At 42.1% G+C, this 17,402-nt stretch overlaps 1 protein-coding gene across 2 annotated transcripts in view; it reads left to right on the forward strand.

Moving 5' to 3' along the window:
- Positions 1-17,402, forward strand: part of SRGAP1 (SLIT-ROBO Rho GTPase activating protein 1) — a 159,942-nt gene that overhangs the window by 99,052 nt on the left and 43,488 nt on the right. For both annotated transcript variants that reach the window (XM_082498459.1, XM_082498460.1), the window contains exons 5-8: positions 7,417-7,599; positions 7,985-8,113; positions 15,353-15,574; positions 16,372-16,473. In XM_082498459.1, the coding sequence (XP_082354585.1) occupies positions 7,417-7,599; positions 7,985-8,113; positions 15,353-15,574; positions 16,372-16,473 (636 nt within the window). The remainder of the gene's footprint in view (positions 1-7,416; positions 7,600-7,984; positions 8,114-15,352; positions 15,575-16,371; positions 16,474-17,402) is intronic.

Below are 17,402 nucleotides of genomic sequence, written 5' to 3' on the forward strand. Positions count from 1 at the left end.
TTTTTTTTTCCTATTATCTGTTCTAAATCTACCCTCTTCCAGTTTGAAGACATTGTCCCTTGTCATATCACCACATGCCCTAGCAAAAAGTCCCTCTCCAGCCTTCTTGTAGGCCCTCTTCTGATACTGGAAGGCTTCTATAAGGTCTCCCTGGAGTCTTCTCTCCTCCAGGCTGAAAAACCCCAACTCTCTTAGCCTTTCCTCATAGGAGAAGTGCTCCAGCCCTTTGGTCATCTTTATGGCCCTCCTCTGGACCCGCTCCAACAGGTCCGTGTCCTTCTTAAGCTGGGGGCTCCAGAGCTGGACGCAGTGAGCCAGGTGGGGTCTCACAGGAGTGGAGTAGAGGAGCAGAATCACCTCCCTTGACCTGCTGGCCACACTTCTTTTGATGCAGCCCAGGATGTGGTAGACCTTCTGGGCTGCAAGCACACATTGCCGGCTCATGTTCAGTTTCTCATCAACCAACACCCCCAAGTCCTTCTCCTCAGGGCTGCTCTCAATCCGTTCTCCACCCAGCCTGTATTTGTGTATGGGATTGCTCCAGCCCATGTGCAGGACCTTGAGTTTAGCCTTGTTGAAATTCATGAGGTTTGCACAGGTCCACCTCTCAAGCCTGTCCGGGTCCCTCTGGATAGCATCCCTCCTCTCCAGCGTCTTGGCCACTCCACACAGCATGGTGTCATCGGCAAACTTGCTGAGGGTGCACTTGACCCCACTGTCCATGTCACAGAATCACAGAATTTTCAGAGTTGGAAGGGACCTCTAGAGATCTAGTCCAACTCCCCTGCTAAAGCAGGATTGCCCAGAGCACATTACTCAGGACTGCATCCAGGTGGGTCTTGAAAATCTCCAGAGAAGGGGACTCCACAACCTCCCTGGGCAGCCTGTGCCAGTGCTCTGTCACCCTCACGGTAAAGAAGTTTTTCCGTGTATTTGAACGTAACTTCCTGTGTACTAACTTGTGCCCATTACCCCTCGTCCTGTTACTTGGAACCATTGAAAAAAGCCTGGCTCCATCCTCCTTCAACCCACCCTTTAGATACTTGTACGCCATAATAAGGTCTCCCCTCAGCCTTCTCTTCTCCAGGCTAAAGAGTCCCAGCTCTCTCAGCCTTTCCTCATAAGGCAGATGCTCCAAGCCCTTAATCATCTTAGTTGCCCTTCGCTGGACTCGCTCCAGCAGTTCCCTGTCCCCCTTGAACTGGGGAGCCCAAAACTGGACACAGTATTCCAGTTGTGGCCTCACCAGTGCAGAGTAGAGGGGGAGAATGACCTCCTTCAACCTACTGGCCACACTCTTCCCTATGCAGCCCAGGATTCCATTGGCCTTTTTGGCAACAAGGGCACATTGCTGGGCCATGGATAATTTACTGTCTACCACAACCCCCAGATCCTTCTCCTCCGAGCTACTTCCCAGCAGGTCCGCCCCTAACCTGTACTGGTGCCTAGCATTCTTCCTCCCCAGGTGCAGGACCTTGCACTTGCTTTTTTTGAACCTCATGAGGTTCTTCTCTGCCCAGCTCTCCAGCCTGTCCAGGTCACGCTGGATGGCAGCACGACCCTCTGGGGTGTCAGCCACCCCACCCAGTTTGGTATCATCAGCAAACTTGCTGAGGATACACTCTGTCCCCTCATCCAGGTCATTAATAAATATATTAAACAAAATTGGATTGAGTATTGACCCCTGGGGGACACCACTGACAAAGATGTTGAACAGTACAGGTCCCAGTACTGACCCCTGAGGAACACCACTTGTCACTGCTCACCACTTGGACATGGAGCCGTTGACCACAACTCTTTGAGTGTGACCATCCAGCCAGTTCCTTATCCACTGAGTGGTCCATCCATCAAATCCATGTTGCTCCAATTTAGAGACCAGGTGTCAAATGCTTTGCACAAGTGCAGGTAGATGACATCTGTTGCTGTCCCCTTATCCGCCAATGCAGTAACGCCGTCGTAGAAGGTCACCAAATTTGTCAGGCATGATTAGCTTTTAGCAAAGCCATGTTGGCTGTCACCAATCACTTCCTCTTTTTTAATGTGCCTTAGCAGAGTTTCCAGGAGGATCTGCTCCATGATTTGCCAGGCACAGAGGTCAGACTGACAGGCCTGTAGTTCCCTGGGTCTTCTTTTTTACCCTTTTTAAAAATGGGGGTTATATTTCCCCTTTTCCAGTCAGTGGAAACTTCACCAGACTGCCATGACTTCTCAAATGTGATAGATAGTGGCTCGACAACTTCATCTGCCAGTTTCTTCAGGACCTGCAGATGAATCTTATCATGTCCCATGGACTTGTGCGCCTTCAGGTTCCTCAGCTGGTCTGGAACCTGGTCTTCTCCTACAGTGGGCAGTACCTCATTCTTCCAGTCCCTGCCTTTGCTTTCTGCAACTTGGGTGGTGTGGTTAGAGCCCTTCCCAGTGAAGACTGAGGCAAAGAAGTCGTCGAGTATCTCAGCCTTCTCCATGTCCCAGATGACCAGGTGTCTCATTTCCTTCCTGAGTGGGCCCACATTTTCCTTAGTCTTTCTTTTGTCACTGATATACCTATAGAAGGCTTTCTTGTGGCCCCTGATGCCCTTGGCCAGATTTACCTCTATCTGGGCTTTAGCTTTCCTAACCTGATCCCTGGCTGCTTGGACAATGTCTCCGTATACCTCCCAGTTTACCTGTCCTTGTTTCCACCCTCTATAGGCTTCCTTTTTCTGTTTGAGGTTGTCCAGGAGCTCCTTGTTCATCCACACAGGCCTCCTGGCGTTTTTGCCTGACTTCATCTTTGTTGGCATGCATCGCTCCTAAGCTTGGAGGAGGTGGTCCTTGAATATTAGCCAGCTTTCTTGGGCCCCTCTTCCTGCCAGGGCTTTATCCTACTCTACTCCAACCAGTAGATCCCTGAAGAGGCTAAAGTCTGCTCTCCTGAAGTCCAGGGTAGCAAGCTTGCTGTGTACCCTCCTTGCCACCCTAAGGATCTGAAACTCCACCAATTCATGGTTACTGCAGCCAAAGTTGCTCTTGAGTGTGACATTCCCCACCAGTCCCTCCTTTTTGGAGAGAACAAGATCCAGCAAGTCACCTCTCCTCGTTGGTTTCTCCATCACTTGGAGAAGGAAGTTATCGTTGACAGATTCCAGGAAGCTCCTGGATTGCCTATGCCCTGCTGTGTTGTCCTTCCAACAGATATTGGGGTGGTTGAAGTCCACCATGAGGAGAAGGGCTTGCGAATGTGAGGCTGCTCCTATCTGTCTGTGAGTGGAGCCTCATCCACTCAGTCTTCCTGGTCAGGTGGCCTGTAGCAGACCCCCACTGTAACATCACCTGTCTGTGCCCTCCATTTAATCTTGACCCATAAGCTCTCAGTTGGCTCCTCATCCATCCCCAGGCAGAGCTCCATGACTCCTTGTCTCCCCTGCCTGTCCTTCCTGAAGAGCCTGTACCCGTTCATTTCGATGCTTCAATCAAAGGGACTAGTATGCATTTAACAATGCTTGTTCACTACCATGGAGAAGTGCAGCATATGTCATGGTGACAGTTCAGCATCTGCAAAATTATGACCTTGCTCTCTCTTTTCAGCGCATACTTGATGGCTGATCAATAAGCACTTTGAGGACTAATTAAAGTCAGTTCAGTGATAGATACTCTCACAGGATAGTCTATCAGGTTCAACAATTTGGTGAACATTTGAGAAGTGGTATTGCTTTCTTCATCAGATTATTTTTCATTTTAATAACAGATCTATGGACTTATTACATATTCACAAATTGGAGATCTGTGGATCTCAGAACACTTCATATAGTAAGTCTATTTACAAGAATTAGGCAAGCCTGTTGCTGTCTTTTACAGTACCTAACAGTCTTTTAAAAACTCCAGGGGGAAAAGATGGTATAACGTTAAGGGAAAGAGTCATATATACAACTTAGCATGCAAATTCTAAGCTAATTTATTGAGGAAGCATGCACTGAAACACTTGGAACCCAACTCTCTAGCTTGTTCCCATTTATTTTCCATATGTGTCTGTCTAATGCTTTCTCAAGTTAAGTTTAGCTGCTGCAGTATCAGTTCTTAAAAAACATTGACAAATCATGAAAAAGGATGGAGCTGTCAGCTTTCCCGAGAGGCTTGCAAAGTAATGATGTCACTAGTGCATGAGATAAGCGGTGCTATCAACATAACAAACTGGACAGGGGTCAAACGCGTAGGCTGATCACGTACATAGTCTGTATTGATTTCTAAGCCAGTGTGGCTCAGGCAGGACAGACTCTGACTGTTGTCTGTCCCTAAGCATACTGCCAAAACCAGGGCTTCTCTTTCAATTTTCATTATCTTAGGAATCATTTGTACTAAGAACTTGTGCAGAGTTTGTTGCGAGAACATGGATTTCAAGTAGACATCTTGGTTCCCCATAGAGACTATGAGCTCCGTGTCGTTCTCACACAAAACTTGCCTTTCAATCAGTGTAGAGTGAGATTTGGTAGCATGCGGTGTAAGCAGGCAGTGAGAGGAAGAAGTACTCTCCAGTGATGGGAGGTTAGTGGAGTCAGCATGGAGGCATCTGAGGCTCTTGGTGAGAGCTGGTAGTGATGCACTTGGACTCTTTCACTCAACAAGGAGGCAAGATGAAATGTCACAGCCACTGCAGAAGGACATTTATGTCTCATCCACTGGGCTACGTGGCACTCAGAGAAAAATGCTTCAAACACTTCAGTGCTTACTGCTTTTGTCAAGCAGAACAAATCCTTGCTTCACCACTTAAGTCAGATGCTTCAAGATGTGCTGGTAGGAAACTCTGAGGTAGTACTATTATTATTGTTCCCTCTGCAGGCGGAAAAACTGAGAGAGTACAAAAGAAAATAACTTCCCTAGGTGGTAAGACACATGAGTTAGCCTTGTCCCACCAACTAAAAAGTCTCTGGAGCTGACAGAGAACAAAAGACGAAAAATAAAAGCAAACACCTGTAGACTTCTGTCAAGAAGCACTCAAAAAATTGAGTAAAAAGGCCAACAGAGAAGGGCACAACCTTGTTTTTAATTTCCTTTTCCCATCATTTTTAATAAAGCCATATCACTGTCTGTGCTTCTCAGGTTTGTTTTGTAAATCATTTCTTCAAGAAGTGCATTTCTTCTCTTTGCAGTAATTCTTTTCTTTCTGTGTGGCTTTGTGGGTTAGACTCCCTGGGCACAGATTATCGACAACTTTAGGAATGCCTTTGGTAGCAGTGCAGGATGTAGGGAGCTGAACATGCCGTTTGGTTAAACTGGGAACTGTGCAGATCTCGGCTCTGCCAGCTTGCGTTCTCTTCCCGGCCCAGCTTTGTTCGTATTCAGGTTTTTGCCTCATCAGTGTAGACAGTGAGCTGCTGGAGCAGCGGCTGCTGCAGGTGGGTGTACGCAGTGCTGGGACAGGGAGCTCTGCATTCTGGTCGGGCCTTGGAGCGCGACTGTGCTATAAAACAGCAGCAGCAGCAGCAGTAACACTAAGTCCTGTTCCCGGCAGTTTGGGGTTTTTCAGCAGGGAGCTGTAAACATATGTTTTTAAAAATAAAAACAAGGCCACTCTTTTTGATGCGCATCTCCAACTGCATTACCTTACCACAGGAAGTTGGTGAAGAATTGCCTGTTTCATTTTTAATATCAATACTATTTCAGTTGTATCAACAGCATGGCATCAGTATTAAATAGTGGCATACGCAGTTGTGGTGTATAACATAGGCGGAGCATACATGGTTATACAAGATGGCAGCTCTCTGAAAACTTCTTTCTTTCTGTTGCACAAGACTTTAAACATCTCAGCCATCACCTGAGATGGCGTGCAGTTGGTTTGTGTCGATCCACGCTAAGCCATGCTGCAGCGGATTTGCACCATCTAGCTTTAGTGTCCCCAGTGTTGCCACTCCATGGATGCTCCTCAGGCTGGCCTAACTACTCAGGTACAAAAAGTACTCCTCTCCCTAGGGAACATTTCGAGGCTGCTCCCCAAACTACTCTGTCTCCTCCATGGGTCACACAAAGCTCTGCTGAGGGAGGAACGGCCTGTCTGATTCCTTCCTGGCTGTGTCCTTTGGAGATGTGAATAGCTTGCATGGCCTCGACCCAAAGATAACGTCTGCTGGAGAGAGCACTCTGGCACCCTGTGAAGAAGAGAGGAGGCTCCTGGCTGCCCGAGGATGCCTTCATGCTTTGTTCCTTGCTTGAAACTTAAGACAAAAACAACAAAAAACAAACAACAACAACAAAAAGGCTGGGGAAGGTGGAAAGATGCTTTCTGTGCTGGAGGTGGGCAGGCGCAGCCCACCCCAGCAGAGGTGGGTGGTTTGCGGTTGCTTGCTGGCCACTACGCAGCATTCAGGCTGAGGCTTTTCTTGCTGGAAGAAGGGAGGACTGGGCTGACCCAGTCCCTCTCCTTCTTTGTGGCCTGTGCAAGCCTGTATTTGCAAGCTGGCAGCCCAAGGTCTCTCGGCTGCAGAGCCAGCGTGTGTGTAGAGGGAAGATAATCGTATTGACTGGGAGGCTATGGGGAAAGCATCTTCACAACTTATTTATCAGGCGGCTCCTTCTCCAGCTGTCGTCTGATTTTAGGTGACCCCCAATCTGCTGGCTGCGCAGTTGGGAGCCAATTCTTTCCAGGCCGTGGACAGCCATCCAGCTGGTTGGGGATGTCCTCCCAGACCGAAGCTTCCCGTTGCCTCTGCTTCCTTCCACTTTCCTCAGTGCTGAACAGGTCCTTCTGCTTTCAAACATTCGATGTCCACAGCCGAGCTGCTAACAGCCCTGAAGAAGTCAAATAGATATGGCACTGGCATAGATTTAGTTTTATTGCTCGTTATTTCATGTTTTCATTCAAAAACAGGAATCCTGAAGTTTGAGAAGGAGTTTGCTCTTTCCTATCAAAGCAATGAAAAAAAGAAATCCCAAAATTTTTTCTACACAACTTTTGATGGAAACGTTTGATAGCTCACTACCCCATTGCCTGCAAAAACGTTTCTGTGATGCAAGGCCCACCTGAGCAGAAATGAGGCAGGATGAGAGATGGTCTCACACGCTTACGTTATGACTAGTTCTCCATCATCTTTCTCTTTATTCGTAATGCTTGGTGAAGCACTCTGAACATTTAGAATTTTAGATATATAAATACCTGTTTCTTTAGGGGGAATAGTGGCAGTTCGAGCATCATCCAAAGGCCTCATTGAAAGTCAGGCATATTGACAAGGCCAATAGGCCCACAGTATCCCTGTTGGGATACTATATTAAATATATCGGAAAAGAAAAATTCCACCAGAAATCCTCAATCTCTGCTGGCAAAGAAACTTATCCAAGGCCCCTGTTTATAAGATAACATTTTACTCAAAGAACCTGTGATTTTTCTGTCAATACCTTTGTATTTTCATTTTCTTCTGACTCTCTTTTCACTCTTGTCTTTTGCAGGTCATGAAAACATACCACATGTATCATGCAGAGAGCATCAGTGCAGAAAGCAAACTGAAGGAGGCAGAGAAGCAAGAAGAAAAACAGATTGGGAGGTCGGGAGACCCTGTGTTTCATATTCGACTAGAAGAAAGGCACCAGAGACGGAGCTCAGTGAAAAAGATTGAAAAAATGAAGGAAAAAGTAAATAGTCCTCTTATTTAGCTTCATTTCAAGTAAATTCAGTGCATTTCTGACATTCTTTAGCATGATATTAAACAGAGAAGTCCAGCTGGGAAATAAAATTAAACAAGGTACACATAATAAACGAGCAGTGGATTATAGATAACTTGACTTAACTGCAGTTCAAAGAGGGGAATACTTTATTCCCAGTATAATGCTTACTATATTGTTTGTCACATTTGAAACAAAATACTACGTTACCACTTTGTATTACATTTGTTATATGCATAACAGGCTGGGAACTGAGATTCTTGTTAACAGGAACGTGTGCTTGAATTGTTACCATTTTTGCTACATACCAAACATGAAGTAATTCAAATACATTAATATACGATCTCTTTCCTAGCGTCAAGCAAAGTATTCTGAGAACAAGCTGAAATCTATTAAGGCCCGTAATGAATACCTGCTCACCCTTGAAGCAACCAATGCTTCTGTTTTCAAGTATTATATTCATGACCTTTCGGATTTAATTGACGTAAGTATTGGCACATCTGGTTTTGTGTTTCTTCTGTTCAGGAATAATACTTTTTTTTTCATTTTCAAAGGGAATACATTAGTCATATGGGTTGCCTACAATACGTTTAACATTTATAATATTGTATGGTATAATCAGCAGATTTTCCCTTCAGCTTTATATTTTACAAAATAAAGTGCCTTTAAAGTTAGAATATTATGTTTGCTCCCCATGTGGCAAGAGAAAATATGACAGGAGTTACACAAAAAAGGTAGACATTTCCATTTTGTACTATAAAAGAATTTCTGGGGTACAAACATTTTCTACAAGATAAGCTTCTTAAGTGGGCGCTAATAATGGTATTTAACTCAAAAGAAAGCATTTCCTCCATGTCTTCAAAATCAGTTAGTTTCATTCATTTAGTCATCGAATCAAATAAACACTGCTTTTTATTCTTGTTTCACGTAGTTTGCAGAACAGACACAATCAATCCTGTACTCTGTACTGCCAACAGAATTGTTACTGATTTTATTAAGTTATTCCTGTGAGAATGTCCTAGGAAAATGAGGTTGTACACTGATGCTGACTTGTACCAGCATTTGGTCTCTAGAACTTGCATTATTGACATTTTTAGATTATATGGAGGGAGCATCCCGCACTCTATCGTGTCCCGCTCTCTTTGTAAGCTGACCACATATTTGACAGAGAAAATTTGGAGACAGCAAACACAGGCTCAAGAATATTCATTCACTAGCAATATAGTATTAAATAAGTCAGTTATTACGTCCCTGTGGCCCATATGAAAACCTAGATATTTGGATATGCTTTCTACTGCAATAATAGCATTTGTTATTTACAATAGTAAGTAACATTCACATACAGTCATTTCTGGAGGGATGTTCATCACAAAGATAAGCCAGCTAAGCCCTGGTTTGTAATATAGTATAAATTAATGCAGCATTTGAGAAGAGGTTTCTCATTTCTATGGTCTGGAGAAGCAAAGCTTGACAGAGAAGGGGAAAAATGCCTTCTTGAGATGAATGGACTAAAATTGCATATATGTGTTTTATTCTGTTTTCTAAATACTGAAAGTCAGTTTTCTTACACATTTCTGTTTCCCTTTAGTTTGTAAAATATTCCTATTTTATTATAGCTTTTTCCTTTTCAACTTTTTTCTCTCCAAGTGGTTTTGCTCCTTTTTTTTTTTCTTTTCTTGCATCTTTCTTATAAGAGACGGTGCTCTAGCTTTTTTCTGTTTTCGGTATTCCTTGCTGTCTCTATCTCAAGAATTCTTTTCTTGCTCTTTCCTACTCACTGTTATATGTCTTCTCTCTTCTGATTTCTTCTGGTTTATTTTGCTTTGTTTTATTGTCTGTGTCTAATCTGCACCCATGCATCTGCACATCCACCCACCTGGCCTGCCCAGGCAATGGAAGCATTTACCAGGATCCCGACAGACGGTTGATCAGGGCAAAAAACTAAGGACAAGCTGCATAGCTGCTAGAGTACCAATAGAGTACCCAATTGAGAAGTTGTCCCTGCCTAACAGATGATTTTCCTGATACTGCTTAAAGGATTATTAGCCTCTATTTAGGGAATGTCTGATAAATGTAAACTTTATCAGTTCTTGACTGCTGGAAGGAAGCAAAAGTCCCTTTCCCTCTATTCCCAGCACATCCACCCCTTCAGAAGCTGGAAAGATGCTTATTTTGTCTTCTCTCTTTCCTTCCCTCTTGGACCTCATATTTCCTAGTGAATGTCTCTGGTGCATGTTTCTACTTGGTCAAAACTTTCTCAGGTTGCAAAATGCACCTGATTCTTACCCGTTATATCGACATCCGCAGAGGTTGCCGTAGCAGTGAAAGCTGAGGGGAGGAACCACAGGCCTGGAGCTTCACAAATAATTGCAAGGGGAGGAGAAGTGAAGCTCTCTGTGTATACATATACAAAGACAACACTCTTCGGAGTTAGTGTTTGTAAAGATATTTGCGCAACCATGAAGACTGGAGCTTTCTAACTGCTAGTTTTTAACAGAAGTATACATTCTACAATAGTTAGTAACACAGGAAAATGATACCTACTTTGCGTGGCTTTTTTCAAACTGTGGACCAATGTAGACAATAACATTCTTTTGGCAAAATGGCTTTAGAAATGACTCTTCCCTAAGGAATTTAAATGGAAAGTCTAGCTGCCCTTTGCATCACTGTTTTGTAAGAGTAGGCTGTAAACATGTGCAACCAGAATTTGCTTCAGAGCCAATTTAATCCGATTGTGAGCTTGTTTAAATGAAGTGTCTTTCAGACATTTGTATTTAATCAGAACATGCCGTGAAAGCATTGGTATCTAGACAGAGTGTTTACTATCTGACAAAGGAAACGCTTTTTGTAAATGCAAGAGTCTTGGCAAGATTTGGGGGTTTTATCATTGGAATGTGAGACATGCTTCTCACTGGCCTTATGCTGCAGCAATCCAGACTATCTCATTCTGTAAATCTATTAATGTCATGGTACGATTCGGAGTTTTCAGAGCAGTGGTGGTGATTTCATTCTTTGCCCTCTCTACTTTGTCCCCATCTGCCTGCCCGCCATTCTGTGCTTGCCTGAACTCTCTCTTTGCCTGTACAGAAGGGGATTACTTCTCCTCTATGTCTGAATTCCGGTTAACATGGAAGGGATTTAGATCTCCCTGAGCTGTTGGTGTTGCCCATAAATGAAACGGAATGTTTTCCTACATTACCAAAAAATATGTCTAATAAAAATGGGATAAATATATGAAGGAATGCAGTGAACTGTTCAATATATTTTTTGTAACAAGATTGTGGAGGGTTGTGGGATGTTATTTTTTTTACAAAAAGAAAAAATTTATAGTTTTTTCATTTGGATTCCACTGCATTTTCCATTTGTGAGGCTCATATGGAAAATCCTAAATTGCAATTCCTCAGCTGAACTCAGTCTGAACTGTTCAACTCTTTCATTTCATTAACAAAACTCAGAGCTTCTGACTTAAAAAGATGATGTGTTGTTCATCTTAAGCTCTTGTGATAAAAGCAAGATAAAAATATTGCTGGAGTCTTTAGCTGGAATTTTTAATGCGTTTAGTGAGCTGAGGGTTGGGACCAACATTTGCAAAGAAGTAGAGGGATAGACAGGATTTGATAGGCACAGTGTATTTCTGTCCTCTGCATACTGTACTAGAGGAATTTGATTTTTCTGTTAAATATTTCTTCTCTGCTGACTATATTGTAGGATCTAGTTCAAGGGGAGGACAGGATTAGTTTTTTTCTTTATTTTTATCCTTTAAAAAGTAGCAAAGATTATTTTTTAGCTAAATTAAATAAACTTTATCTAGTATGGAGACATTTTTTTAAGGATGTGGGTTTCAGAGAAGCAACAGAGTACACACCCCTGCTAATCTGACTGTTAGTACCAACATCTGTCCATATGGCACATACTATTACTCATTTACTTGAAGATTTCCGTGTAACTGAGTTTATTAGATTTATCTGGATGTAAGAGGAATGTAGGGACCTTTTTTCGGACTTACTGTGTACTCACATGATCTGAAGATAAATGCTAAGAAATAGCGATCAAAACAATTTGGCTGTAGTTCTGCTGCTGGAATAAATAAAATATTCATGTGTTGGTCTTTCTTAGAGTGGAGTTTCTGAATCTCTAATTGCAGTCTGTATGCTTTGGGTGGTTCGGAAGATAGGGAACATTTAGCTATTATGAGCTTAATTTATTCTGTAAAGGTTCTTTGTTAATCATTCATAGAACCAAGTTTAAAACTAGGCTAGAGTGTGTGGAGTTCACAGTCTTTATTACATAAGTTCTCATAAATATGATATGTACAGCCAGATCCCTTTGATTTGAATGTTGATGTCTGTGTAACAGGATGATTAGAAAGTGACTTATTCAGAGGTTAAGCCTTTTTTTATGAATTTCTCTCTCCATTGGCATTACAATTTTATTATTATTCTTGAAATGAAATGGAAGAGCAGCTTGGTTGTTTGATTGAAGCTCTGTGCTAAGCACTGCAGTTTGTTTTGTTCAAGCCTAAATATACTCTGGAGTGCAATAAAGACAGTAAATGCTCCTGAGACTGCTTCAGATTTAATTCCAAATAAGAATAAAATGCAAATTACAAAATTAATTTTTCACACATACCCCAAATGCATCGCTCATCTCCCTCCACTTTGCCCAACCAAAAGTCCTTATAAATCCAGAAATGCAATAAAACTCATAGTCTCTTACTTCATTCTCTCGTTTCTCATCTTCATGTCTTGCTGCACCAACTGACATCTCATCTCTCTAGCCCATAGATTGATAGCAGATCTCATTAGCCACCCAGGCTGGTGTGCTGATTAGTGAACCTCAAAGATTCGTATTTATTACGAATCTTTCTACAAAATTTCCTGAAAATCGTGTGTACATCCGTGTGTGTGTGTGTGTGTGTGTGTGTGTGTGTGTACATGTGCACTTTTTTGCAACACCAGAAAGGTTGGTGTGGTGGGATGTGGTGGGAGCAGCAGTTTAGTGGCAGTATATTGAATTTGCAGTCTTAGTAATGAACAAATACCCGAAGTGCCATCTCTATTATAGACCACTCTCTTTCTAAACCATCACTAGTACTAGCAGATTAAAACAGTGCTCTTCCTTCTGAGTAGCTGTGAGTTGACTTTGTGACAAAGCCATTCTCCAGTTAAAATTATTTTTGTCTCCAAATTGTGGAGAAAGTAAACTATGGTCTGGCAGAAGTAAGAGCCGTGATGCCTGAGCGTTCATTTTTGCTTTAAAAAATAATACAATTATAAAATAATAAATTCATAAAATTCGGGCATTTTAAATTTGATGCAAAGAGCCACTGGTGAGAAGGCGTTAGTTCAGGTTCTGGATTTAGTTCTTGTTTGCTCTGCTGGCTTTGGCATTGCAGGAAAATGCCTTAGTCTGGCAGGATACTCTGTTTCACTTGAATAAACCTTGATCTCGGCTGAGAGGCCATATTTGATACCTTGTTCAGCCGTCATCATCTGCAAAAGATGACCATGGTGATAGTTACTGAGTAGGTTAAGGGTTAAACAATGAAGTTCTCAGTACTGTCACAGCATAAAGGCTGCAGTCTTATATTCCAACTTGCAAAAAAGTGACATCGGAAACCCACACAGCTCTAATTGTAAATCAATAAGCTTTCTATTAATACTCAGATTAATCCTCTAGAGCCAAAATTGAGGCTCGGGCTGCCTGTAGTTTTATAACGCATGGATAGTTGGCCATGCTAAACCTGGCGTTGCCCTCTATTTCTCATTTCCTCTCAGTTTAATCTTCCGTGAGGTCTCTCTGAAACTAATGCACATGAAATAAAACAGCTGTCCTGATCCACTTTCTTATCAGCACTTTTAGTCTGTCTTTTTCATCGAAGATAGTGAATTAAATATGAGATCTGATTTGACACAGAACAAGAGAAAAACACCAAGAGACTTTTCCTTTTAGAAGCAATACTTTTTAGGCGGGAGGTCTTTGAAATATGGATGTGCTTTAGTATAAAAGTTGAGTGGCTGTTTTAGTAAGTGTAACACAAACTTCCGTTCTATAAATGCAAAAGAGAGAGGTTAACCTATGTGTGTTTGATTGAACATGACATCTTTTTTTTGTTTTCTTTAAATGGTTCAGCAGCTGGTTTTTGGATAGTCACTGTCCCACCTGCAGTAACTACCTGCAGTACTCGCTAAGACTGAAAGCTTAGTCTTTCTGGAAGTTTTGTTGTGAATAAAACAGCCCTCTATTGTCAGATTTCAGAGAGTAGTTTGATCACTAGTCATTAGTGCACCTAAGGCAAGGTGAGGACTTGCTTTCTCTTCTACACGCAGGTTTAGGTATGGTAAACAGGTTGAAAACTCTTCCCCATGCAGTTTGTGCATCTGTCTGTCTGTCTGTCCGTCTGAGTCCCTCTCTCTTTTTCTCTCCTTTTTCAAATAAGTAAGAGGAAAGGGAGGGGAACGCGATCCCATGAGTCCTAAGGGTTTGTAAAAGCCACGAGGGAGGTATGCATACAAACGTAGTCTACAGTGGACTGAACTCAAATTGCTTCTTTACCCAACCGCATTGCTTAACTGGCGAGTCCTGCAGGGAAGGATGATTTCAAACTGCAGGTGGGCACCCAGGACGGGTGGCTGCGGGCTGAGGGGTGGTGCCCCAAAGCAGCGTGCTCCCTGACTGCCCTAGCCAGGCGTTGGCCTCTGAATGGGACAAATCTCTCCTCTTCGAATAAAGAGCATGGCTTTGCATGCAACTGTTAGCAGACTGATGTGCCACTGCTGGGGTGACAGGGAGGTTTGCAGTACATCTGCTGTTACGTGGAAGCTCACTGAGCAGAAGCTGAGGATATTGTTTACTGTGTAACGTGGGGGAAAAATTAAGGAAACGATCACTTGATATGCTTACTGATGTGACATTTTAAAAATATATTCAGCTGTTCCTCTAAAATATTAACCAGTCATGAATAATGCAAACTGAGGATGTTTAAAATTCAAGAACAAACACAACTTTATGTTCTACCAATTAGGTTTCAATTACATTCCAGTGTTATTCTCACCCCTAGAAAAAAAGACATAAATTATGACTTTCTGCATTTAGTAACATGATGTACATTGCTGGCTCTGTCTGAGCATGGGAAATAAGGTGTTTACAGTAAATACATTTTCACTCTCAGGGGAAAGGATGTTAAACCATTCTTGTTGCATCAAAAAGCATCTTAGATGGGTCACTAATGCTAGAAGCAGTTGTGGGTTTTTTTGTTTGGGCACAGACATAGAGAGCAGGAGTTCCTTCGTTTTCAGTTTGGTGCTGGCATTGACTTAGATGGTAGAGTTATGTCAGGGTATGTTTAAATAGATGATCCGAGGCTTACATATGACAATAATACTGAAAAGTCCACTTTTGTATGGAGTCCCAGACCTTTTCTATGTAAATACAGTGACTGCATATCTGTATCTGATAAACAAATGCAAATATATTGCCATACTTGTACACTTGATCTCTTTTCTAAAACTGTCCTTTAGTCTTTGTAATAGAATGAGGATCCTAAATACTTACTATCTTGAACCCGATATTGTATTGTAATTTACAAGATATTTTGTAAAATACTTCAAAGACAGAAGAACTTCAGGACAGAAAACTTTAGTGGTAAAATTGTGGCTTGGAATATTGACATGATGTTCCTTCTTTTTAATTTTTTTCTTTTACCTTTATTGTGTGTTTTTAGTGTTGTGATCTTGGATACCATGCTAGTCTGAACAGAGCCCTAAGAACATACCTTTCTGCAGAGTATAACCTTGAAACTTCCAGGCATGAGGGCTTAGACATCATTGAAAATGCAGTTGACAGCTTGGAGCCACGAAGTGACAAGCAGAGATTCATGGAAATGTACCCCACTGCTTTTTGTCCACCAATGAAATTTGAATTCCAGTCTCATATGGGTGATGAGGTCTGTATACTGACAAGTATCTCCACCGTGACTCTTTCTGTTTCTATATACCAAGATAGAGAATTTATCCCTTTTTACAAAGAGGTTGGTAAAAGCCATTATTGCTACCCAAAAGCAAGTGGATTGGCAATAACATTTTGCAAAACTGGCAGCACTATTCTGAGCTTCTTCAGAGTTCTCAAGTAAAAACTCTTGTGTGTTATTATATTCTGTCTTACCCGTAATGACATTGCTGCAGATTTGCTGGCCAACCCATGCTCAGCCCAGCACCAATGTAAGTAGTGGCTTTATGTCTTCTCTACCAGCCTCACCCATGACAGAGCTTGTGGGTGCTATTTGAGAGCAAATTTTGAGAGCTCCAAATTATGCATGCCAAAATGCAGCCTTTTCACCTTCTTCCTCCCCCATTTCATCATCTGGAGATTTCAAGCATCCCGGGTACCCCAGCTGTGCCCTGTTCTGCTACACCAAAGGTCAGTAGCAAAGCGGAACGCAGAATGACCCGTGTACATCGTTATTTGAAGGTAACTCTAGGGTTTGCATTTCTGTGTGATAGACAAGCGACACAAAGTAGCCATACAACAAGGCTGTGCTCTGTAGTCATAAGATGTGGTACGTAGTTCCACACCTTGTAACTCATAAATGCATTCAGTTTAGGTGGACATGTTTCGTTGTCTGCTTTATTGAGTTTTAATGGCTTTGGTAGGAATTCACCTAATTTTAAGGAGAGCAACCAAAGACTGTCGGCTGGGTTTTTTTTTCATTGCACCTTACAGCTCTTTTTGATTCTTTATTAGGTTTGTCAGGTCACTGCCCAGCAACCTGTGCAAGCAGAGCTTATGCTTAGGTATCAGCAACTACAGTCACGATTGGCCACGCTCAAAATCGAAAATGAGGAGGTAAGATCTGTGTCTACATGGGCTATGCATTGAACACCATTTTCAGGAAGGCACAGTGTTTTCTACTTTGTCAAAATCATGTAAATGACCCTGAAATGGCTTCAATCTGTATGAGCTGTTTTAATTTTAAAAATCAAACACTGGCAAATATGCTAAGGTAGATCCTTGTCTGCTTTATAGAGGTTTGGAAACTTCGTCTTTTACGTGTTCATACGTTCACATTACTGAGTTCTGTGTTTTGCTTCAATGAAAACTTCTTAGAGCACTTATTTTTTAAGTGTTGTGGCAGAAAGCCACTGAGCACAGTTGTTGTCTTCTGTGACCACCCTCTGTCCGGTCCCCAAATTGCTATTTCTGAGGTACGGAGGAATTTGGACTCTCTTTTGTGGTAGCTGAGTCAAAACCTCTTGTGCTCTCAGCTACAGCTATTTATAAACATGAGTACTGAATGCCTGTGATGGGAATAACTCACCTAGCAAAATAACATGCATTTTTTTGTAAAATAGAGAAAACCTATGCTGTTCTCTTTCCTGTGCTCTGGCAGCAGAGAGAGGCCTTCCAGTCAGTAAAAACTGCACTTTTATCCAATTTAAGGCAGCGTTAAAGGCCCTCAGTTTAAATGAGAATCTGTTCCTAAAATAAAACATAGGGGTAATTAAATTTCTTAATGTAGTTTTTTTATGAGTTTTCAGGATCACAGTTTTTCTCATTCTATGTTATGTGCTGAATGCTTAGAACAAAGTATTAATGTCCATGAGACATGTGCAGCAGTCTTCAAAAAATCGCGCTTCAGAAAGTATCTCAAGGTAACAAAGACAAAAGAAAGGAGAAAGATTATTTCTTTCAGTAAAGTGAAGTGCAAGGGCATAGGGGGAGAAATCATGTTGGCAGGCACAAAATAGGTATTTGCCTACACTGGAGATATGGGT

Source organism: Vanellus vanellus, assembly GCF_965231255.1.
Source record: "Vanellus vanellus genome assembly, chromosome: 1".
Lineage (NCBI taxonomy): Eukaryota > Metazoa > Chordata > Aves > Charadriiformes > Charadriidae > Vanellus > Vanellus vanellus.